This window comes from Myotis daubentonii, chromosome X (assembly GCF_963259705.1).
Source record: "Myotis daubentonii chromosome X, mMyoDau2.1, whole genome shotgun sequence".
Lineage (NCBI taxonomy): Eukaryota > Metazoa > Chordata > Mammalia > Chiroptera > Vespertilionidae > Myotis > Myotis daubentonii.
Window position 1 is genome coordinate 9,256,925 of NC_081861.1, and position 25,331 is coordinate 9,282,255.

At 43.5% G+C, this 25,331-nt stretch overlaps 1 protein-coding gene across 2 annotated transcripts in view; it reads right to left on the reverse strand.

Annotated features, from left to right (window-relative positions):
- Window positions 1-11,118: 11,118 nt before the first annotated feature.
- The window catches only part of VAMP7 (vesicle associated membrane protein 7), a 36,152-nt gene continuing 21,939 nt past the window's right edge, over window positions 11,119-25,331 (reverse strand). The window contains exons 6-8 of one of the 2 annotated variants that reach the window (XM_059680093.1): window positions 17,125-17,192; window positions 15,496-15,588; window positions 11,119-12,948 (exon numbers count right to left, since the gene is read on the reverse strand). In XM_059680093.1, the coding sequence (XP_059536076.1) occupies window positions 12,880-12,948; window positions 15,496-15,588; window positions 17,125-17,192 (230 nt within the window). In that variant the 3' untranslated portion in view covers window positions 11,119-12,879. The remainder of the gene's footprint in view (window positions 12,949-15,495; window positions 15,589-17,124; window positions 17,193-25,331) is intronic. The other variant, XM_059680094.1, reaches the window with a different exon arrangement.

Below are 25,331 nucleotides of genomic sequence, written 5' to 3' on the forward strand. Positions count from 1 at the left end.
TGTGCTTGAATGTGTACGCATCCCTATGTTCATAGCAGCATAATTCACCAGAGCTAAGATATGGAAACAGCCTCAGTGCCCATCAGTAGATGAGTGGATGAAAAAGCTGTGGTACATCTATACCATGGAATACTATGCAGCGGTAAAAAAGAAGGGTCTCATACCCTTTGAGACAGCAGGGAGGCACCTGGTGAGTATTATGCTAAGTGAAATAAGCCAGTCAGAGAAAGACAAGTATCACATGATCTCACTCATTTGTGGAATCTAAAGGGAAAAATAAACTGATGAACAAAATAGACCCAGAGACATGGAAGCATAGAACAGACTGGGGAATCTCAGAGGGAAGGCTGGGGGAGGGTGGGTGGGTGGGAAGGGACCAAGCAAAGAACCTGTATGCATATGTATACATAACCCCTGGACACAGACAATAGGGTGGTGAAGGCCTGGGGCAGGGGTAGGTGGGAGTGGGCTAGAAGGGGTCAATGGGGGAAAATGGGGGACATAGGTAACACTTTCCACAATAAAGATTTTTTTTAAAAAAACATATAAAAAGGGCACAGCCTTCTGGTTTCCCTTCTACATGTAAAGAGCTTGGAAAGCAGCCATCCTGTTCTTACACAAAAGAAAGATGAAAAATCAATTCTTATGTTTATCAGAAAATTGAGGTCACAAGGGCAAACCACTTCCCTGGAAATTGAAGAGACAGGCAAATACAGACCAATGCACCATCCCAGGAGCAGAAACTGCTCCTGGAGCCAGTGGCCGGTAGTAATACTTAGAATAATTGCTACAGATTTATCACGGATTAACGAGATAAAAAATCCTGGAAGCCCAGCTTTGGGGGAGGGGGGGGACTTCCATTCTTTCCAGAGTTTCGTTCCAGAAACCCATCCAGGTTCTCATTGTAAAGACCATAGAAAAATGCCTGCATTGTTCCAGAGGGGAAGCAACGTGTTTTGATATATGGTCGAGTATTCCGTTCTTCATAACAAAGGCCTGCCTCTGAAGGAAATGGTTTTACCAGAGCCTCATCTACCCGTGGGAGTGGAAGTATCCAACTTTAGCCCTGTTTAGCCTTCAAAGTGGGAGCATGATAATAGGAAACTCCGACCCCCCTTTATCCTTCCTGTTTCACTAAGTGGTAAAGAAAAGCTGAGAAGTGCTTGTGGAAGTCACGAACCAGGGGCAGAGGGTCACTAAAATGCTGAGGCCTAATCCTAGGACTATAGAACACTTCCACTCCCTGCACACCCGACCACCCTATCAACAGGTCTTCTCAGTGGTTGAGGGTCAACCTAGGAACCAGGAGGTCACGGTTCGATTCCCGGTCAGGACACATGCCTGGGTTGTGGGCTCGATCCCCAGTGTGGGGCGTGCAGGAGGCAGCCAACCAATGCTTCTCTCTCATCATGGATGTTTCTATCTCTCTCTTCCTCTCTCTGAAATCAATACAAAAATATATTACAAAGGTCTCCTATACCATAACAAAGGATTGCAGTTAAACGAAAATTGCAAGGCTTAGATCTTATTTTTAATGGAGATTTTGGGGAAACCCAACACCTAAAGCAGCCGTGGGCAAACTAATAAAACTATTGAAAAAAAGACCGTACCCTTTTATGTAATGATGTTTACTTTGAATTTATATTAGTTCACACAAACACTCCATCCATGCTTTTGTTCCGGCCCTCCGGTCTAGTTTAAGAACCCATTGTGGCCCTCGAGTCAAAAAGTTTGCCCACCCCTGACCTAAAGCCACAGAAAGGGGGGGGGGGCGTTTAGCCTCTGACACCTACAGCTACAGAAAACCATAAACCTGGTCTGATTTCTAGCCTGATAAAACCAGACCCTAAAGGTCTTAAAAGTCATGCTCATGTGCAAAAACACAGTCTGAAGCCATGCAGTGAGCATCACAACCAGACTCTGACATAGCAAACATTTAGGGATTATCACACTGAGAGTGAAAGAGAACTGTGGTTAAGACTGCTAATGGGGAAAGCAGACAACACACAAGAACAGATGGCTATAGTAAACAGAAAGAAGGAAACCGAGACTCAAAAGGACATCGTAGAAACAAAACAACTAACAAATTTATAAAGCCTTATGAGATGCTCTTTAGAAGAAGTAATGAATACGCAATAGAAACCGAGTAACAAATGATACAGTACCGATGAGCTCTCCCTGCTGACTACCCATGGCTCGACTGTGGCTTTAAAATTGAATACCTTCAGCCAAGTGTGTAAACTTATCCTATATACCGTAATAAAAGGGTTATATGCCAACTGTCCCCTCGACAGGGAGTTTGACCAGAGTTCGACCAGGGTTGGGCCGGCGCGCCAACCACCTATGGCCCCTCTCCCGTCCCTCTCTGAAATCAATAAAAAAAATATTTAAAAAATTAAATCAATAAAAATACATTTAAAAGGCGAAAGATTTCTGCGATCTGAAGAGAAACCAGAGCATTAAAAATACATTTAAAACAAAGAAGTGGTCAGAGGTTGACTGAGAGGAGGGGTGAGAGCTGGCATGAAGCAGGTAATGAATGACGGAGTGAAGAAGTGATAGGGAGGAAGAGAGAGGAAAGAGGGAGGGGGGGGGATTGACCAGGAGCAGGAGCTCAGTTCTGTCAGAGACTGAAGACATGGGATGAAAAGAGTGAACCTTGAACCTAGTAGGTGGAAATGGACATTGACCAAGAATGACGGAGACAGCCAGATGGTGATGGAAAACGATGAAACTTGACGGAGATGGTTGGATAGAGATGGAAATAATGGAGAATACAGGATGTGGGGTGTTGAGCTGTCACCAGCCTATGGTTGTTGACTGTGTGCATGGCCTGTGGGTGTGGGATCTCTTGGGGGTGTCTTGGCTGAATCTTCACTCTTTTCCCATATATCCCTTTAGCCCCCCCCTCCCCCCAAGCCTGAAGTTCCCACTCCAGGCCATCCCTCCGAACCTGAGAGTGGCCTTGGCCGAGACGCTTTCTGACAGGGCAAAGCTACCACAGCTGTGGGAAGGGGTGGGGAGGCCTCTTCCAGAAAAGCTGCCTGAGAAGCCTGGTGTTCAGCTCCTACTGAAAATATTCTACCTGGAGTTGAATCCCCAAGCCCCTCCAGCCCCAGCCCCCAGGCCAGAGCTCGGGATTCCTCCACAGCCTGCCTCCCCAGCTCTTTCTTGGGGTCGCAGTCTGGCTGGTGCAGGCCTCTCAGTGTTCTTTTCATGCCCAAATTTCTGCTATCAGACCTGGGTTCCTCTTGATTAGGTCCTCTGGGCTGCCTCTTTTACATGCAAAATAAATCTTTTTGTTTTTTAAAGCAAGGTTGGGGATAGAGAGTGCTGGGGGTGCTATTCTTTGTTGTTGTTAATCCTCAGCGGAGGATACTTTTCTATTGATTTTTAGAAAGAGTGGGAGGGGGAGAGACACACAGAGAGAAACACCAGGGCGAGAGAGACACATGAATTGGTTGCCTCCCGCATGCATCCAGAGCAGGGCCTGGGATCAAGCCTGCAATCGAGGTACGTGTCCTTGACAAGGAATCGAACCTGGGACCTTTCAGTCGGAGGGCCGATGCTCTATCCAGTGAGCCAAACCGGCTAGGGTCACATGCAAAATATATCTTTAGTTTGCAACCCACTGCCCCCAGATGTGGTGACTGACATAGGCTGTATAAGCACAGTTAGTTCAAAATCTGACCTGGGGAAAGTAGGGAGTCAAGAGGGGAGGGTGGCATAAAGTGTGCATAGGTAAGAAGGCAGTTGACTCAGGGTGGGCCAAGCCCTGGGCCAGGTTTTGCCTGAGGACTCCACATTCCAGTGGGAAGTTTCCAGATCACAAATAACTGAACCTGGGGCACGGCGGTAGGTCTGACACATTCTTCATTGGTTCAGAAGCCTTTGCAGAGAGAAGAGCTTTCTGACACAGACAATGGGGCGGTGAGGGCCTGTGAGGGGGACAGGAGTGGGATGGAAGAGGTTAATGGGGAAAAGAGGGGGACCTATGCAATACTTTCAACAATACATTTTTTTAATAGGAGCTACAAATTTTTCAAAATATATTTTTATTGATTTCAGGGAGGAAGGGAGAGGGAGAGAGATAGAAACATCAATGATGAGATGAGAAAGAATCATAGATTGGTTGCCTCCTGCACCCCCCCCCCCCCCACTAGGGATCGAACCCGCAACCCAGGCATGTGCCCTGACCGGGCAGTCCGCAGGCCAGTGCTCTATCCACTTAGCAAAACCGTCCAGGGCAACAATAAAGATTTTTAAAATGGAGAGAGGAGCTTTTCCTGAAAAACCTACATTCTGGTGTTATTCCTAAGATGAACACTAGATGGCAGCACACAAGAGCTTGTTTATACTGATGACCTCTACTCCGATGTTATTCCCAAACTGTACACCAGATGGCAGCAGAGAATAACCTTTTCTGGTCACTTGCACTCTGGTGTTATTTCCACAATGCACACCAGATGGCAGCAAAGAGCGTTTCCCTGCCTTAGGGGCTCTGCCCACTTGGCTTTCAAGTGAGAATCCAGATCCTTGGTATTAAGCTCACTTTGAAATAACTCTGCTTTAGGCTCGTCACATGCTTTATCTCACCTACTATCCCCATGTCCCAGATGAGACAGGGGCAATTATTTACGTCCATTTTACAGGTATTTCATCTGAAGACTGATTCTAACAGTCTGAAGCCCAGAACTGAACCACAATGGCCAAGATGGGCCGGAAGAACATGCACACACAATATCGTGGACAAACAGAAGAATCCGAATAGTCTTTGCAGCTTTGGGTGGAATCTTGGTCATTGTACTTGAATCTTGGTTGAATCTTGGTCATTGAATCCAATCTGCACATAACAGAATGGTTCAGCTTGCCATGCACTCAGGCTAGTTTATGGGGTGGGTCCAGGGCAGGCTGCTGGGGGCAGGTCCAGACCCCTATAACAATGACTTCCCAACTTCTACACCCTGCCTGGCCTCTGGCCTTTTATTTATTCTTAAAATATTTTTATTACTTCAGAGAGGAAGGGAGAAGGAGAGAGAGATAGAAACATCAATGATGAGAGAGAATCATGGATCGGCTGCCTCCTGCACGCCCCACACTGGGTATCGAACCCGCAACTCGGGCATGTGCCCTAACTGGGAATTGAACCGTGACCTCCTGGTTCATAGGTGGATGCTCAACCACTGAGCCACGCCCGCCGGGCAAGTTCTCTGGCCTTTTAAAATCTGTTCTTTGGTCCAGAACACTGGGCTGCTTCTACCCTTGATTCCTTCTGATGTTGCAACTGACAAGAGCTTCCTAGCTGCTCAGAAAGGAGTCTGGGGTGGAGGTTTCCTTATGGGGGAATGCCTGAGCCTCAGACAAACAGAGCTGAGCCCTAGCCGGTTTGGCTCAGTGGATAGAGTGATGGTCTGTGGACTGAAAGGTCCCAGGTTTGATTCTGGTCAGGGGCACATGTCTGGGTTGTGGGCTCAATCCCCAGTGTGGGACGTGTAGGAGGCAGCCGATCCCTGATGCTCTCGCATCATTGATGTTTCTATCTCTCTCTCCCTCTCCCTTCCTCTCTGAAATCAATAAAAAATATATTAAAACAAAACAAGAAACACAGAGCTGACTATTGGCCCTACCACCCACTAGCTGTGTGACCTTGGAAAGGCAGTCTCCTCACCTGGCACATGGTGGACAATGGGTTAGGGTTAGGGGTTAGGGTTAGGGTTAGGGTTAGGGGTTAGGGTTAGGGTTAGGGTTAGGGTTAGGGTTAGGGGTTAGGGTTAGGGTTAGGGTTAGGGTTAGGGTTAGGGTTAGGGTTAGGGTTAGGGGTTAGGGTTAGGGTTAGGGTTAGGGTTAGGGTTAGGGTTAGGGTTAGGGTTAGGGTTCATAACATATACATTAATAAGAACTTAATTGGTTCTCCATAGATGTTCAGAAAAGCACCAAAAGCCAACCAAATCCACCACAAAATGGGATTTCCTTGACCCTAGAAGTTATCACCAGGATTTCAAGACTCATTCTCATGGCCCTCTTCAGACTGTCCCACATGGGGACAATCGCTCCCTCTCAGGGTGGCTGTGAAGATTCATGAAGTAGCGTGTGTTAGCTCCTGCCCAAATTTATTGAATTTATTGGGATGGCACTGGTTAACAAAATTATACAGGTTTTAGATGCACAATTCTACAACACATCAGCACTCACTCTCCCTTCTTAGTCCTTTATCTTTTATGGGGCCAGAGAAATACAAAATGTAGCAAACAGTCTCCTTTTTTACACAATAAGCTCTCCTATTAGTGTCCAAATAGTCAAAGCCCTCCAAGTCCTCTTTTTTAAAATATATTTTTTATTGATTTCAGAGAGGAAGGGAGAGGGAGATGGAAACATTAATGTTGAGAATCATTGATTGGCTGCCTCCTGCACACCCCCCACTGGGGATGGAGCCAGCAACCCCGGGCATGTGCCCTGACAGGGAATCGAACTGTGACCTCTTGGTTCATAAGAGGATGCTCAACCACTGAGCCTCGCCAGCCGGGCCTAACTCTTGCGTCTGTGCTAGCTTTACCCTCAGGATAGTATTAAGCACAGCCTCTTGCTGGTCTATGCATGCCTGCTCCTCTTCAAAGACATGGTCCCTGTCTCGGTCCAGGCCAGCATCCCCTCTGTTTCCTGTCCCTCTCCCATCCAACCTCCACACTGTGACCAGTTTGATCTTTCTAAATTACGGATCTAATCCAGTCACTTCCTGTTTACTGTATAGGACTCCTAACAGGTCCCCCACTCCCCCAGCCTAAAGAATAAAGTCTCTATCAGCACAGGATTGAGACTCAGGCCAGTTTCTTCTCCTGGCCTCATTCCCATCATACCACCCAATTCAGTCGCCCACCCGGTCCCCGCTGTCAGCATTAACCTCTCTCTCTGGTTGGACGATCAGTAAGGGCTTTAACAGATGGAGGCGCCAGCATCGAGACTGAACCTGCATGTGGGAACCTCAATAAAATTTAGACTGCAGTGAATAATAAGGCATCTGTATTTGTCCATTAATTGTAACAATTCTATTAAAAAACCAGAAAGACAGGAGAGGTTAAAAGTGAAATAAGTCCTAGCTGGTTGCTCATGGTTAGAGCACTGGCCCACGGACCAAAGGGTCCCGGGTTTGATTCTGGTCAAGGGCACATACCTCGGTTGCAGGCTCGCCCCTGGCCCTGGTCACGATGTGTGTGGGAGGCAACCAATCGATGTGTCTCCCTCACATCGATGTTTCTCTCTCTGTCTCGCCTCCTCCCTTCACTCTCTCTAAAAATCAATGGAGCCCTAACCGGTTTGGCTCAGTGGATAGAGCGTAGGCCTGTGGACTGAAGGGTCCTGGGTTTGATTCCGGTCAAGGGCATGTACCTTGGTTGCGGGCACATCCCCAGTGGGGAGTGTGCAGGAGGCAGCCGATCGATGTTTCTCTCTCATCGATGTTTCTAACTCTCTATCCCTCTCCCTTCCTCTCTGTAAAAAATCAATAAAATATATTTTAAAAAAATAAAAATCAATGGAAAATAGCCTTGCGTGAGGATTCACAACAATAAAACAATGACATAAGATGAACGTATGGAATCGAACTGGAAACCTAGAGGAAATGGGCGATTTCCTAGTAAAACTAAACATGAAGAAACTGGACCCTAAAATAAGGGCAATACGATCAGATGAATTCCACATCCAGTGATCTCCCCCCCTCCCCCACCGCTGGTTCTCCTCTCACTGTTTTGGGGTTTCCCTCTCCCAGGATGGAGAGCAGGGACAGAACTGCTCAGCAGCTCCCCTAAGATCCAACCCCACGCATGTCTTCATCTCCCCGAGCTGAGCCTGCCCAGTGAGAACATCGTACTGGAGGGAGTCTCATGGATTCCCCCCCCCCTTTTTATTGAATTTATTGGGCTGACACTGGTTGACAAAATTATACCAGTTCCAGGTGCACAATTTCACATCTCGTCACCTGTACACTGCATTGGTGTTCACCACCCCAAGTCAAGTCTCCTTCCATCACCATTTATCCCCTCATACCCTCCTCTACCTCCCTCCGCTCCCCCTCCCCCTGGCAATCCCCACACTGTTGTTTGTGTCCATTGTTGTTTTCCTTTTGATGATTTCACCCAGATGTGGGATCTGATGAACAGAGTGAACTGACAAGCAAAACAGAGACAGGCTCACAGACAGAGAGCAGGCTGACAGCCGTGACGGCAGCGAGCTGGGTGGGGCGGGTGGAGGGATTGAGCACAAAGTCTCTGGGATTATTAATTCTGATATGTCAGCTCGGGATTTTTTGATTGCTAGCAACTGGACACACTAACGGAAGTCAGAGAAATTCAGTGTTTAAAGAGGTAGCAATAAATGACGACTTGCAAGGGGTTAAGTTGAAGAGTGGGATAGGACCTGACAGGCCTGGGTTCTCACACTCTTGCAGTGGAACCTGGTCCCTCTCCAATCTCCATCCTACTAAGTGCCTTGGGGGGGAGGGTGCTGTTCACAGGCACAGCCTCTCCCCCCACATGGAGAGTGTTCAGCAACGCTGGGCTGACCCCCACTCACTGGGAAGGGGTTCTCCTTCCCTTGGGATCCATGAAAAGTCACAGCTTTAAAATGCCAGTTGGGCCCAGTCAGGGTGGCTCAGTGGTTGAGTGTTGACCTATGAACCAGGAGGTCATGGTTCGATTCCCGGTCAGGGCACATGCCCGGGTTGTGAGCTCGATCCCCAGTGGGGGTGCTTGCAGGAGGCAGCCAATCCATGATTCTGTCTCATCAGTGATGTTTCTCTCTCTCCCTCCCTCTCTGAAATCAACTAAGAAAATATTTTAAAAAATTAAATGCCAGGTGGGTACTGAAATATCAGGGGAATCACTTTGTAAAGTATATGATTGTCTAACCACCACACTGTACACCTGAAACTAATACAAAATAAAACTGAATGAAAAAAATAAGTAAAAATAAGAATATCAAACATTCCCTTTGGCCAGGTTTGGGTCACATTCTCATCCTGGAACCTATCAGAGCACCCAGAGGATGGATTGGCTCGGTGTGGGTTCAGCCCTTTCGAACTGTTTAGACTGGAAGCAGAGGAGGAATTCCCACAGGAAAGTGGAGGTGCTGGATTTGGGCATGAGGACAGCTTGTGGGTTGAGAAAAGCAGATTCCACACCACTGATGGCCCACTGTGGAGGTACGGAATCTGAGGCCCAAGAAAGGAAGGCGTTCACTTAAGGTCAGGAGCTCAGCCACCCATCTGGCTCTCTCTGTCCTCCCACAATGGCAAGAAGCAACTGCACTTGCTAAAAAGGCAACGTTGTTGTTCGTGGTACACGCGAAGCTTCTGTCTTTGGAAAAGAGATACATTAAAATCACAACGTATTTTGGATTCAGATAATGTTTTTGTTTAACCAACAGCAAGAATCCAAAATAATTTTGTACAATGTATCCTGACCAAAAGAAGGCTTTAACCTATCTGAATAGCCTTTCTCTGTGAGATCAAGGAATTAAATTGATATAATGAAGGGCTATGGGAACAACTTGGTTTTCCTGGTCTGGTACCATGGCTCTTCCAGAAGCTGGGAACTTCATAGAAATTCCTCTCCCTGTACCCTATCAGGATTATGTTTTTCCAGTGAAATGAACGTGTGTGAGATCTGGAAAGCAGAAGGGAAGTGGAGGCCAATAGTCTGATGGTTATGGCGATCAGATGTGAAGATGCTGAGGTGCCTGGTGTACCCCAGTTTTTTCTCAATTGCCTTCACTCCATATCCAGCTCATCCTCCTGATGACTGACCCCGTGACCCATTTGAGTGCAAGTCAGGTACTGGGCATCAGGTCTACTGAGGCTGTGGCTTCCACACACCTTTCCACGTCAATCTTCACCACCGCCATGCTTAGCACAGTTCCTGATTCCTTGATGGCTCCCTCTAGGCCAGCGGTTCTCAACCTGTGGGTCACAACCCCTTTGGCGGTCAAACAACCCTTTCACAGGGGTCGCCTAAGACCATCCTGCAGATCAGATATTTACATGACCATGCATAACAGTAGCAACATTACAGTGATGAAGTAGCAACGAATATAATTTTATGGTTGGGGGTCACCACAACATGAGGAACTGTATTAAAGGGTCGCGGCATTAGGAAGGTTGAGAACCACTGCTCTAGACCTTTCCTTCAGTGTCACACACCTGTGTAAACTTGATTCCTGCATTAAGCCACTCATTTCCGTAACACTTGTCTTGGCTGTTTTCCCCATTGAATACGAACTGAATCACCACCGCCACTCACCCCCTTTATTCTTCTTGAAAAGATGGAAATGTCAGAAAGAGACCTGCTTCTGATGTAGAACATTGTGTGTGTGTCGGGGGGGAGGGGGGGTCTAGGGCTGCTGTTATTGTTGTTGCATCTATTTCCATCACCATACCCTGGGAAGCAACCCAATTCCGTCGTCAGTCTCAAGGTCAGGAAGGATAGGTACGCGCAGAGCTAAGCAGGGAGAAACCATTATCTGATGGAAGCCGTATCCATTCATTCTGAAGGAAACGTATGGATTGTGACCCTGTTTGACCTTGTGGCCAAGGGTTTGAGGTAGAGAGACATACTTGTAATCCCTGGGGTTCTTTTGTTATGTCTCAACCGTGGTCTCAGGATGATGGTTGTGGAGGCTGCATGGCCATTTCAGGATCTTTCATTGCTTTCAGTATGACCTACCATATTTTATTAATAAGTTCTTTGTGCCTTGGTTTTGTAGAAATTTGATAAACCCAAGACCATGCTATTGTTCTGTACTGAAAGGCTACAAGTCATACGTTTTATACATTTTTAAATTGATTTTAGAGAAACATTGATGTGAGAAACACTGATTGGTTGCCTCCTGCATGTGCCCTGGCTGGGGATCGAACCCACAACCTGTGTATGTGCCCTGACCTGGAATCAAACCGACTACCTTTTGGTGAATGGGACGATGCTCCAACCAACTGAACCACACCAGCCAAGGTACAAGTCATACTTCTTAATGTATTTCCAGCATAAGTAAAATACCTTTATTCTGTAAACTATGGCAAATGTCATTGCAAGAAATGAGATTCCAGGAAGAAATTCTAACACAAGCAACTCATCAGATTACTCTGAAATTTTATTAATGCCTTCAGTTTGTGCATCATTCAAAACAAGATATGTGCTTTTAAAAGCATTCTTACACATAAACAGATCAAGGGACTGTTGAGGAATTTATCCCTAAAACATGCACATCAGTTCTTTTCAGTTGTGTACAAGAAAGGGAAGTAACTTGTAAGTCTTTTTCTTTGGATTAAAGACATTTGGAAGTTATTATTCAGGAATGCCAGCTGTTTTCCTGGAACAGATGTGTTTCCCAATAGGAAATGCTGATGTAATTAAAAGGCCTTAGTGTTGATAAACAGGACTGGAAAAACATTCGTGCTTTGTCTGATCACCAGGAAGACTTCCAGGGGCCCTAACGTACATGTCAAAGAAATGAATCCGGTAGCAGGAATCGAACGGTTTAGATTGAAAAACAGGTAGCGTGAGCCAGATTATGTGACATATATATATATTCAAGGCACATGACGAGGCTAAACAGGTGGCTGGGGTTTACTGACCAAATTTGTTCTTTTGTTGGGAAAATAATCAAATGTAATTTAATTTCCGTTTCCTGGCACTTTTTGATAAATGCAATTACATCTTGGGCAGCAAATGTCCTTTCAGATACACATTCAAGGTGCATACCAGCTAACAGATGTCAGAGTAGCCAAAACAGTAGGACTCCAGTTTTCTTACAGTGCATTTCAATGAACGCCAAGCTGTCTTGTATTGTTTCTAGACCTCATCTTGCCTACTCTCATTTCACAAAAGGATTATTCAAAACGAGGTAGCTGAGGAACTGACGAAACCACAAAGGATGCCCCGACTGTTATTCAACAGCAAACCCTGGAGTTGACCGTTGACTATGTTCTGCTTGGGATTTTCCCAGACTGGCAAACAGTCCCCACGCTACCTCCCTTTGTCCAGCAAACATGCCAACATATTCGCCGTGATTCTCTTCTTCTTTGGCGTCCCTCCATGACGTATCTCATTAACGATACAGGGGCTCTAAATAGCAACTGAAGAAGAACATATAAACAACATAACCTTCAAAAACATTGACACTAGCCTCTTCTCAACTCAACTGTGATGGGGAAACAGAGAGTATCAGGCTCTGCGAGGTTTGTTAATGGTCAGAGCTTTCTTCTGGAAAGTGAATACTAGGAGGTCAAAGATGATTCCCTGTGCTTCTAACGGGCTAGCAAAAGGTTCCCCATCTGATGAGATAAAGTGTCTAATACTTCACCTGCCCGGGCTCCTAGAAGCAAGCAGCACCAGCAGTGTCATTACACTTGCCCAAATAACAATGAGTCTCCATGTATATCGTTTTGGAGCACCTAAAACCCTTCAAGAACAACAAAAACAAAGATGAGATGTTAGCAATACTATCTGTGTCTCGCACACTTCTGCGTGCGTGCACGAAACGCGCCTATAGTTTCAGGAGATAGCTCCCAGGACTGGTGCTTTCTGCCTTGGTGACAGCTCTGTGCAATTACAAACAAAAATATTTCTCTAAGGGGATGACAGTAGTTAACCAAAGAAACAAACAAAAAGCCCAGTAAGGCTACTGCTGCAATGAATGGCTCAATGTGAAGTGTATTGGAATAAATTGGTTGACAGGACAGAGATCAATCTGGATGCATAGAACAAGATTATAAACAGAAAAAGAAAGAGGAGGGTTCAAGAGACTGGCAGACACCATCTGTCAGTATGAAAAGGCTTAAGACGCGTGGAACTTTTAACTTCTTGTTCTTGCATGTCCTTGGTTAACTTGTCTTTATTTCTTCCCACAGTTTGGCCATGTAAACCCACCACAGAGAGGTGACACGATGATATAGATGAACACCTGGAGGGAGGAAGGAGGCAATTTTATTTTCTTGAATCTATCATAGGCTCCTAAATAATATATAAAACACTGTAAAGACCAACAAATACTTGTCCTATCAGAGTAGTAGTTATGTAATAATACAATACACTAATCTAGTATTTTCAAGCTAGATGTTGAATTAAAACAATCCGTTCTGATATAATTCTCACCGAATTTTTAAAAAATGTTTTCATTGATTTTTAGAGAGAGAGAAAGGGAGAGGGAGAGAGAGACAGACACATCAACAAGAGAGCAACATCGATCAGCTGCCTCCTACACGCCCCATACTGGGGATCAAGCTTACAACCCGGACGGGTGCCCTGACCAGGAATCAAAGGGGTTCATAGGTCAACACTCAACCACTGAGCGACACCAGCTGGGCAATTCTCACTGATTTGAATTCCACTACGCTTTCTTCAGTGGGAGTGAAAGCAATGGGATTGTTTCTCTTTACCAGAAACTAGAAAGAATCCATTTATAAAACCAACTCTTACTGATACATCATTAATAGTCATAGAGATCACAAATAATAATTCCCTCTAAGTATGATTTTACTATTAAGTACATCCTTAGTCTTACACACGGATCAGTTTTTCATTATTAGGATAAAAATGAAAAAGCATGAGTAATACATTTATATTACCTATGAAGCAAGAATGTTGTTACTAACCTTTCAGTGGATAATGACACAATAATCACAATGACCAAATCAAAGGCAAGCTGATGATAAAAGAAAGCAAAAACACTAGCCCTCTTATAGATGTGTTCGCTCTTTAGAATATTGTAATTTGAAATCATGATATATATATATATATTTATCTAATTGGGGTGACACTGGTTCCCAAAATCATACAGGTTTTAAGTGCACATGCTTGCTCACGTTACTACATTCCAAAAAATAGATTTATTTTAGACATTAGGTCCACTGTATTAGTCATTTTGTTTGGCTTTAAATTCATCTAAATTCCCAAAGAAGAAGGAAGAAAAAAAAAGCCAAGGAGCCTGGCTCAGCAGTTGAGTGTTGAGCTATGAACCAGGAGGTCATGGTTTGATTCCCGGTCAGGGCACATGCCTGGGTTGCGGCTCGATCCCTAGTGTGGGGTGTGCAGGAGACAGCCAAACAAAGATTCTGTCTCATGACTGATGCTTCTCTCTCTCTCTCCCTCTCCCTTCCTCTCTGAAATCAATCAAAATATATTTTAAAAAAGAAATGAAATAAAAAATAGCTATATAATTCCTATAAAAATAAAAAAACCCATTACATATAAGCAACTCTATCTCTGGGAGGTCAGTTTTATGTGTCAACTTGGGTAAGGTACAGTGCGTTGCTTTCTTCTGCACATGTGATTAAAACTCATCATCAGTTGACTTTCAGGCTGGTTATCCTACATAATCTGAACGAGCCTGACTCAATCAGTGAAAGGGCCTTCCGAGCAAAGCTGAGGTTTCCTTGATGAAGAAGGAATGCCGCCGGCGATTTACAGCTTGCTTCTTCCTGCGTCAGAGGGCCAGCCTGCCTTTCCTCACAGCCTGCCCGACAGATGTGGGACTTGCCCAGCTGGCGCCCACCGTCACGTAAGCTATGCAATTCCCCGCGCTATCGCTCTGATTATACATCCAGAGAAATCCCCGGATAGGATGCATTTGTGAACAAACAAGTTCCGTGAAAAACAAGTTAAACTTTTTCGTTCTTAGAAATTGACAACATGATTATAAAAAATAAATAAATCAGAGGTGGATAGCAGAATGAACAGAGCTAAAAGTAAATTGATTTTGTTGGAAGAGCTAGCAAAATGATTCTCCTGGAATGTAATGCAAAAAGGAGTTTAAACATACTAGAAAGGTTACTATACACGCAGGATAGTCCAAAGAGGTCCAATATCTGTTCACTTAGGGCTGCCAGTAGGAGAATGGCACATAGACTAATTTCTACTTATAGATAAGAGAACTACTAAATAAATATTAGGAAACTGAACTCATCATGCATTAAAAATACTACATAATAACCCCTTGGTATCAATCCCAGAAATAAAATAATTATAAATGCATTTATTACTGTAATTCAAAACATTAATATTAAATGTAAATAGTTACATTATCAATTCATTGGGTAGAGAAATATCATTTCCTAAAATTAAATGCGTATTCCTGATCAAAAGTTTTAGCAGTCTAGAGATAAAACGAAAGTTCTTTAACTTGACAATAAAAATCCAACAAGTATTCATAGTAAATGTCACTCTTCTAAATTAAATATTAGAAGCATTTCATTTAAAACCAAGAACTAGCCCGGCTGGTGTTGCTCAGTGGTTAAGCATCGACCTATGAACCAGGAGGTGACGGTTCAATTACCAGTCAGTGCACATACCTGGGTTGTGGGCTCGATCCCCAGTGTGGGGTATGCAGGAGGCAGCCGATTAATGATTCTCTCTCACCATTGATGTTTCTCTCTCCCTCCCTTCCTCTCTGAAATCAATAAAAATATATTTAAAAAAATAAAATCACACGCAAAAAAAGACAAAAACTTACAATGGATACGATGATAATGATGACAGTAAGCTTGAGATTCTTCATACACATGGCTCGGGCAAGATTTCTGCTGGTTGTTCTGAAGGTAACAGACTAGAAAAAAACATGAATTGTTTGAACCCTGGCACTGACTTATATGGTTGATTTGCAGCAATACCTCCAAAATATTTACTTTCATTCATTGTTTTGTCCCAGTGTTCTTTACCCCTTCCCTCTCTTCCCCGGTAGAGATGGTCATTCATAATCATTACTTCCCCAAAGCAGGACTCTGCTAGGTCTATGGTAAGCAGTATGAGCCCTCTTCACACCCCAGCAATGGGTTTAAAGTGAGCCATTACAGAACCCTGGGGTTTTTTATTCCTATATGGCGCCACCCTTCCTCCAATTACCACGTGCTTTGATGAAAAAACTGTTATCCTTCTAAGACCTACTGTTAACCAATGTTCCTGTAAAATAGCCAACAAAATATTTAAATAGCTCTTACTCTGTACCAGACACTGTCAGGCACTTTGCATACATTGCCTTATTTAAGCCTCAAAACATTATGAAGCAGGTACATCTCCATTTTACAGATAATGACCGAGGCATAGTTAAGTAACTTTCCTAAGGTCACACAACCAGGAAGAGGCAGAGATGGGATTCAATCGTAGGGAGCTGGAATCTAGAGCTTGTGCTATTAACTACTGCGATCCCGCGGCTGGTGAGCATGAACATGAGCGCTCACTGATCTGTTTCAAGGTGTAAACCTCCACTCTGCAGTTACATTTGTAATCATGCAGACGCAAGTTGTAACTGATCTCTGCCCACTTGGCATTCACCATATATCCATCATCTCCCTCACAACCTTCATCCACTAACCAGATGGAGAACGCCGAGACACACGTCACTGTAGCGTAAGTAGGTCACGGGGACACAGTGACTGCTTTAAGGCTCAGTGGCCCTTCCCAATCCCTGCCTCTTGCTTGATATAAGGAAAGCTCAGGATGTCACAGTAGCCCAATCAGTGTGGCTCAGTGGTTGAGTGTCGACCTATGAACCAGGAGGTCACGGTTTGATTCCCGGTCAGGGCACATGCCTGGGTTGCGGACTTGATCCCAGTGTGGGGCGTGCAGGAGGCAGCTGATCGATGATGTTTCTCTCTCATCAATGTGTCTATTTCTCTATCCCTCTCCCTCTCTCTCTAAAAAAAAAATCAATAAAATATATTGATTAAAAAAAATAAAGATGTCACAGTAAGCAAGAAAGTGACTGCAACTGTCCAGATTTCAGGATTCGTACTGGGTCTTAAGTGGCCTGAAAATTTCTTTTTTCACGTTTTATAAAACCTACAGAGAACAGATTGGTATGTGCAGTTGAGGTGCTAACTGATGTAGGCATCAATCCAAAGCTTGAAAAATTGTTTCTGTAAACTGAGGAGGTTTTCCAAACCGAAGCTTCCTTAGTGGCTATTAATGGTTGTGGCTCTTTTTCTATGCCTCATTGTTATCCTCGTAATCATAATGTAATCACATAAATAGGTCAGAACAAAACACACTACAGTATGGAATTTAAGACATTTCCCCTTTAAGTTAGCCATCAACCACTTCTGTACTTTACTTCCTGAAAAATACGATCATATCCTGTACTTACCGAATCCACGAGATTTTCTGTTTTATCTATCAATAGTTCCAATCTTTCTCCTCGCTGAGCTACCAGGTCTGAAAATGTTGGAAAAACGGAAAATAACATGTTTATATTAAAGACGTGCTATTTTTAATCTTTGCTTTAAGCCCAATCTGACTTTAATTATGGTTGGTCTGCTGGAGAGCTCACATTTACTAGAGAAGCACTTCTATGTTTAATTAATAAAATATATTAGTAAAGCTTATCAACTGAAGTGGGGGCTGGCGGGTTTTTTTTTTTCTGTAAAGGGGCCAGATACTGAATATTTTAGGCTTTGTGGGCCAAACAGTCTCAGTCGCAATCACTCAACTCTGTCAGACAGGCAATATGTAAACAAATGGGCATGACTCTGTTCCAAGGAGACATTATGTGGAAAAATAGGCCAGATATGATCCATGGGATGTAGTTTCCAAACCCCTAAATTAAGAGTATAATCTGAGAGTGAAAAAAGACACTGTTAAAGTGAGTGTTGGACACCGCGGGAACTGTGGTTTGAGGAGCTCCACAGACCCTCTCTCCAACAAAAGTCTGTATCTGGCAAAAATTATACAACAGCCCAGCTCAGTGGTTGAGTTTCAATCTATGAACCAGGAGGTCAGGGTTCGATTCCCCGTCAGGACACATGCTGGGATTGCAGACTCAATCCCCAGTGGGGGGGGGGGAAGGGTGCAGGAGGCAGCTGATCCATGATTCCGTCACCATGGATGTTTCTATCTCTCCCTCTTTCCCTTCCTCTCTGCAATCAATAAAAATACATTGAAAAACAAACAAACAACAACCACCATTTAAAGTCTCTGAGCCCTGGCCGGTGTGGCTCAGTTGGCTGGGCATCGTCTCAAGCACCAAAAGGTCGTTGGTTCGATTCCCATCAGGGCACATGCCCAGGTGGCAGGTCCTTGGTTGGTCAGAGTGCATACCAGAGGCAACTGATCAATGTTTCTCCCCTACATTGATGTTTCTCTCTCTTTATCCCTCTCCCTTCCTCTCTAAAACAAATAAAATATATTTAAAGTCTTTGAAAACTGTGACTGTCCTAAGGACATAACCAAATGAAGAAACATTTAGACAAGAAAAATCAACTAATTCTCAGTAAGAACAGTGAGAGTTTATGGCATTTAATCTATTACCTGCTCCATACGTCACTCAGCTCAGGGAGATGGAGGCTCTAGTTCTGGCAAGTAAAGCCTGGGGATTGTCTTTCTCCTCAGGTCCCAGGCAAAGACTACACTCTCTCCCCAGGAGGGGGTAGTAGGGGCAAGTCACCACCCTTTCTCCTCCCACCCTGCCCCATCTAAGGCTTAATGATGCAGAAGCTCTACTCTGGCAAGGCATGATAGAGAGGTCTAGGGCTCCAGTCCTCTACCTAGCCCCACCACACAGGGCAGAAGCTCTACCTCAGGTGGCAGGCCAAGAATACTGGACCTTGAGTGTCCCTGCCCCAACTCACTCCCATGCTGGGAGAGGCAAGCCAAGAAGACCAGGGTTACCCAGGACTCCATAGACAGAGCAAGTGTGTCCCTCCAGAGAAGCAGTCACTGTCCTTCCCATTGATTTCAGAGAGGAAGGGAGAGGGAGAGAGAGATAGAAACATCAGTGATGAGAGAGAATCATGACCGGCTGCCTCCTGCATGTCCCCCACTGGGGATCGAGCCCGCAACTGGGGCATGTGCCCTTGACCAGAATCGAACCCGGGACCCTTCAGTCCGTAGGCTGACACTCTATCCACTGAGCCAAACCAGCTAGGGCAAGAGCACAGGTTTTATTTGGAGAAGAGTGTGGGGAAGTGCAAGCCTAAGAGTGCTGTCAAAAACAATAGACATTTTAGCCTGGCCGGTGTGGCTCGGTGGTTGAGCATGGACCCATGAACCAGGTCATTGATTCCCAGTCAGGGCACATGCCCGGGTTGCAGGCTAGATCCCCAGTAGGGGGTGTGCAAGGAGGCAGCTGACCGATAATGATTTTCTCTCGTCATGGATGTTTCTATCTCTCCGTCCCTTTCCCTTCCTTTATAAAATCAATAAAGACATATTAAAAAAACAATAGAGATTTTGGAGGTAAGCAAGTAAGATGTCAGTGGTAGCATCATGAGAATCACAAGATAAACCACAGGCCAGGAGAAGTTTAACAGAGAGCTAAGAAAGAGACAGCTAAGAAGAACCATCTGAGGTAAGAAAAAATATCTGAGACAGCCCACAGAGACAAGGGAGCCCAAATCTAATTAGCTCAGACTGGAGACATTTAAGTCTAGGGAACTATTGGGAAAAAATAGAGCAATTAGCCTGCACTTCGTGAAGGTTAACAGCAGAGTGAGACACCAACAAAAGCAGACTAGCTAGAAGCATAACAGGAAGCCTGGCCAGTGTTGCTCAGTGGTTGACCGTCGACCTATGAACCGGAAGGTCACGGTTCGATTCCTGGTCGGGGCACATGCCCAGGTTGCAGGCTCGATCCCTAGTGCAGGGCGTGCAGGAGGCAGCTGATGCATGATTCTCTCTCATCATTGATGTTTCTATCTCTCCTTCCCCTTTCCTCTCTGAAATCAATAAAAGTATATTGAAAAAAAGAGGCATACCAGGGAGATTAAGAAAAGAGACAATCAAAACAGCCATGTCATTTCAGGTTGACTGTGTGTATGCCCAAGGTTGTTCCCTCGGAGAAGTGACATTAGAGGCTGAACACCATGGGAAAAACAAGACTTCAAACAGTAAAGCCCAGCACAATCGCTACACAAATAAACGAGCAAACCACAAACTCCGGGGTTTGGAAATCAGTATCCAGAGTTGCTGCAATATGTTATCTAAAGTGTCCAGTTTTCAACAAAAAATGGAGATAAGAAAACAAACAGGAAAGTGTGAGCCACAGACAGGAAAGAGAGCAGAGATTAGAAATGTACATTGGGGGGCTTAGCTGTGGGATTTAGGAATGGAATGAAATCAGAAATCAACAACAGAAGGAAAACATATGGGATGAGGTCAAAGCGGTGCACAGAAGGGAATTTATAGCAGGGAATATATAAGGAAATTAAACACCCACATTAAAGCGAAGATGTTAGAGACTGACTTGTGCCCCTCCCTCCACTAAATTCCTATACTGAAGCCTTGAAACCCTAACCACCACTATGATGGTATTTGGGCATGGACCTTTGGGAGGTCATTAGGTTTAGATGAGAACGTGAGGTCTGTCTCTCTCTTTCTTCCTCTCCCTGCCTCCCCCCGCCCCCATTTCAAGGACACCGTGACAAGGCAGCAATCTATAACCAGGAAGAGAGTTCTCAGCCAAGGGAAGGAAATAATACAGATCAGGGCAGACAAAATTAAATACAGAACAGAAAAACAATAGAGAAAACTAATTAAAACCAAAAGATTTTTTTTAAAAAAAAAATCAGCAACATTGACAAATCTGCAAAAACTAACCAAAGAGAAAAGAGGCAAGACTCAAATTACTAAAAGAATCACTATCAGCTTCACAGAAATTAGAGGGATCCTAAGAGAATACTATGAACAAGAGTATGTCAACACATTTGATACCTTAGATGAAACAGATAAATTCCTAGAAAGACACAAACCACCAAAACAGACTCGAGAGGAAATAGATCTGAATCTGACCTACAACAAATTGAATACAGAACAGAGGCTGAATAAGTAATTTTTAAATTTTGCAACAAGAAGAGCCCAAGCCCAGATGGCTTCAAAGGTGAATTCTACCAAACACTGCAAGAAGAATACCGAATTTTCACAAACTCCTCCCAACATAGAAGAGGAGGCAACACTTCTCAATTCATCCTAAGAGGCCAGTAATAGTCTGGTATCAAAACCAGACAAGGACATCAGAAGAAAACAACAGATCAGTATCTCTTATGAACATAGACTTTAAAAAAATCTCCAATAAAATACCAGCACATGAATCCAGCAATACATAAAAAGGCTTGTAGACCACGATACAGTGTCATTTATTTAAGAAATGCAAGGTTGATTTACTATCCCAAATCAATGACTGCAATATACTGTATTCATAGAATAAAGGGCAAAAACCGTATGATCATTTCAGTAGAGGCAAAGACGCACTTGACAAAATCCAACACCTTATCATTACAAATCACTCAACAAGCAGGAAATAGAAGGGGACTTGCTAAATCGGATAAAGGGCACCTAGTAGAGAACCGCAGTTAACATCATACTTAATTGTGAAAGACTCCCTAAGATCAGGAATAGACAAGGATGTTTACTCTTGCCACTTTTTAAAAAAATAATTGTATTGATTTCAGAGAGGAATGGAGAGGGAAAGATAGAAACATCAGTGATGAGAGAGAATCATTGATTGGCTGCCTCCTGCACACCCCCTACTGGGGATCAAGCCCACAACCCAGGCATGTGCCCTGACGGAGAATTGAACTGTGACCTCCTGGTTCACAGGTTGATGCTCAGCCACTGAGCCACACCAGCCAGGCAACTCTCACCACTTTTATTCGACATTGTACTGGAGGTTCTAGAGTGGGCAACTGCATAGGAGAAAGAAAATGAAAGGCATCCAGATTATAAAGGGAGAATTAAACCTATCTTGATTTTCAGAATGTATGATCCTATATACACACAATCATAAGTAATCCACTAAATGCAATAAAATGAGTTCTACAAAGCTGCATGATAGAAGATCAGCATATAAAAACCATAAGCAATGAACAATCCAAAAATGGAAGAGAAAAATTCCATTTACGATAGCATAAAAAAAATACTTGAAAACAAGGCAAGAAGAATGTTAGAAGATACTATTAAAGAGAAATGATTCTGACACTTTGTCAAATGGTAAGGGAAGACTTTATTCAAGACTCTAGCAGTAGGGGGTCAAGACTATCACAAAAGGGGAAAGATTGAGCTCAACTCTGAATATAAGCAGGACCAGTGGGCAGTGTCAGCACTATGGGAGTCCTGTGATGGAATGGCACCTTGTCCAGGGGGGGTTCGCGCCTTGCACCCTGAGCTGCCAGGTTAGGTCCCAGGCACATGCAACCCTGACCTGGAATAAGTGGGTTGAAAAAGAATTTTACTTTTTATTAATCTTTCTTAAATGTATGTGTAGCTCATGTTTATTTCAATGCTTGATATTCGAAGTGTTTAGGGTCTTTATTTAGAAGTTTGTTGATGTTTTTGTGACCAAAATATGCTGTAGGAACTTATCTCTTGTTTATATCAATTAGCTTAAGGTAAAACTGGTTTCACTATACATTGTTTCTCTTAAAGTCACAGTTTCTAAGAACCTACTGACAACATTGAGGACTTACTGTATGCCACTCAAAAATAAAAAAAATTAACTTGAAATGGACTAAAGACTTAACATTGGTCTTTGCAATATTTTTTAGAATACGACACCAAAACATAAGCAACCAAAGCAAAAGTCAACAAGTGGGGCTACAGCAAACTAAAAAGCTTCTGCACAGCAAAAAAAACCCAAAAACAAACAAACAAACAAAAAACAAACCCAACAAAATGAAAAGACTCACAGAATGGGAAAAACGTATTTACAAACCATATATCGGACAAGGGGTGTCCCAAAAATGTATAACACATTTTGAATAATTATAAAGGCAGCGTTTATTAAAATGCATTTCATTTTCAAAGTGGAGCTATCAGCTGTTACAGTGTGTATACATTTTTTGGGACACCCGGTATATAAATAATTCCTATAACCCAGTAACAAAAAAAAAACAAACAAGCTGATTAAAAATGGACAGAGGAACTGAACAGATATTTTTCCAAAGACATACAAATGGCCAACAAGTACATGAAAAGACACTCAACATCACTAATCATCAGGAACAAGCAAATCAAAACCACAGGGAGGGGCGGGGAGGCCACAGGTGGAGCCAGTCTGCTGCGTGGCCGCAGGCCGCCACGGGCTATCACCGACTGATCAGCTGGAATGTGTTCAGGGCAGGCTCTGTGCCACCAGCCACGTCAGCCCCTCCTGGTCTCCCTCACGGCTAATCCCCAAGGCTCTGGGTCTCTGCTCTCCAGATCTCGCCCCACCCTGCACAGCTCAAGGACAGGCAGTGAAATCTGCAGATGCAAAGCGGTGTCAATAAAACCACCCCCGAGCCTGCAAAAAAGAAAAGAAAGAAAACACACATCTTTTGGAATGGCATCACCAAGAAGACAAGAGATACAAGCAAATGGAGGAAAAGGGAACCCTTTTGCTCTGTTGGGGGAAATGTAAATGGGTTCAGCCAGGTTTCTCAAACGATTAAAAATACCACCATGTGATCTAGCAATCCCACTTTGGGGTATACATTCAAAGGAAATAAAACAAAGGATTTTGAAGAGTTATCTGCACTCCCATGTTTACTGCAGCACTAATTCACAATAGCAGAGACATGAAAAACAACCGAAGTGTCCATTAATGGATGAATGATGGATGAATGGATAAAGAATATGTCACACACACACACACACACACACACACACACACACACACACACACACACAGGAATATTACTGAACCAAGGGAAAGAAGGAAATCCTGCCATTTGCAATAACATGGGTGGATCTCGGGGCACTATGCTTAGTGAAATAAGCCAGCTTGAGAAAGACAAATATTGTATATTATTTATACATGGAATCTAAAAATGCCAAACTCGTAGAAACAGAGAGGAGAATGATGGTTACCAAGGGATGGGGGTTGGAGAAATTGGGGAGATGTTGTTAAGGGTACAAACTTGCAACGAGAAGGTGAATATGTTCTGGAGATCTAATGCACAGCCCACTCATTATAATCAGTAACACTGTATTATATACTTCAAAATTGCTAAGAGACTAGATAGTGTTTCTCACCACAGAAAGTACTTTATGTGATAGAGATTAGCTACAGCTAAGGTGGTAATTACTGCAATATATAAATGTATCAAATCAACATGTTGTACCCCTTAAACTCACAGGATTTTGTATGTAAATTATATCTCAATAATGAAAAAAGAGGAGCAGAGTGAGGGGATGGTCAGTGCATGGAAAATTACTAGGAAGTGAAACCAAAGGAAGGGAATCTTGCTAAACTGGCCTAAAGCATCTCTGTAAAGGGCAGGCCAAAGATTTACACATCAAAGGTAGGGGATGAGGAACTTTGCTCAGCTATCAAGGGTGATCAGATATCAAGGGTAGGGGATTGACTTAACAGGATTCTTTGCTAAAACTGGCTTAGGCAGGCCAAGGACAGGGCCCAAGGATGAAGCCTGGTCAAACAGAGGGCTCAGAGGAGCCTGTGTAACCTTTGGTCAAGCATAGTCTTTGTCACGTAAGACTTGTACATGGCAAACTACAGAACATCTCTAAAAAAAAACTTCAAGAAGACCTAAATAAATGAAAAGGCATCTCATGTTCATGGATCAGAAGTTTAATATCCTGAAGCTGGCAATATTACCCAAACTGACCTATAGATTCAACACGAGCCCTATCAAAATCCCAGCTGTTTTGGTTTCAGAAACTGACAAGCCTACCTTAAAATTCTCATGGAAATGATACTCAGGATAGTCAAAGCAATCTTCAAAAAGAACAAAGTTGGAAGACTCATACTTCCTGATTTTAAAACTTACTACAAATCTACAATAATCATGACAGTGTGGTACTGGCCTGATAGACACATAGTATTGGCACAGAACCAAGAGTCCAGAAAAACCATACATTTTGGCAAGGATGTGAAGAAACTGGAATCTGCATGCACTGCTACTGGGAATGGACAATGGGGCAGCTATTTTAGGCAGGTCTGGCCTTACTCAACATGTGAAACATGCCAGGGGAGGAGGGTGGGGGCTGGGTGGAGGTGGGCAAAGGGGGGGAATGGGAGACATCTGTAATAGTGTCAACTATAAAAAAATTTTTAAGAATTAAATAAAAGAAAAAAATGTTAAACATGGAGGTCCCATGAAACCTAGTAATTCTACTCCTAGGTATATACCCAAGAGAAATGAAAATATTATAAAAAATAAAATATAAAAAATAAAATAAAAAATAAATAAAAAAATAAAAAAAAATAAAAAAAATAAAAAAAAAAGAAGATATATGCTCACACAAAAAGTTGTATACCAATGTTCATAGAAGCACTATTCATAACCAAAAAGCAGAAACCACCCAAATGTCCATCAACTAAAAGATAAATAAAATGTATCAATACAATGGAATATTCAGCCA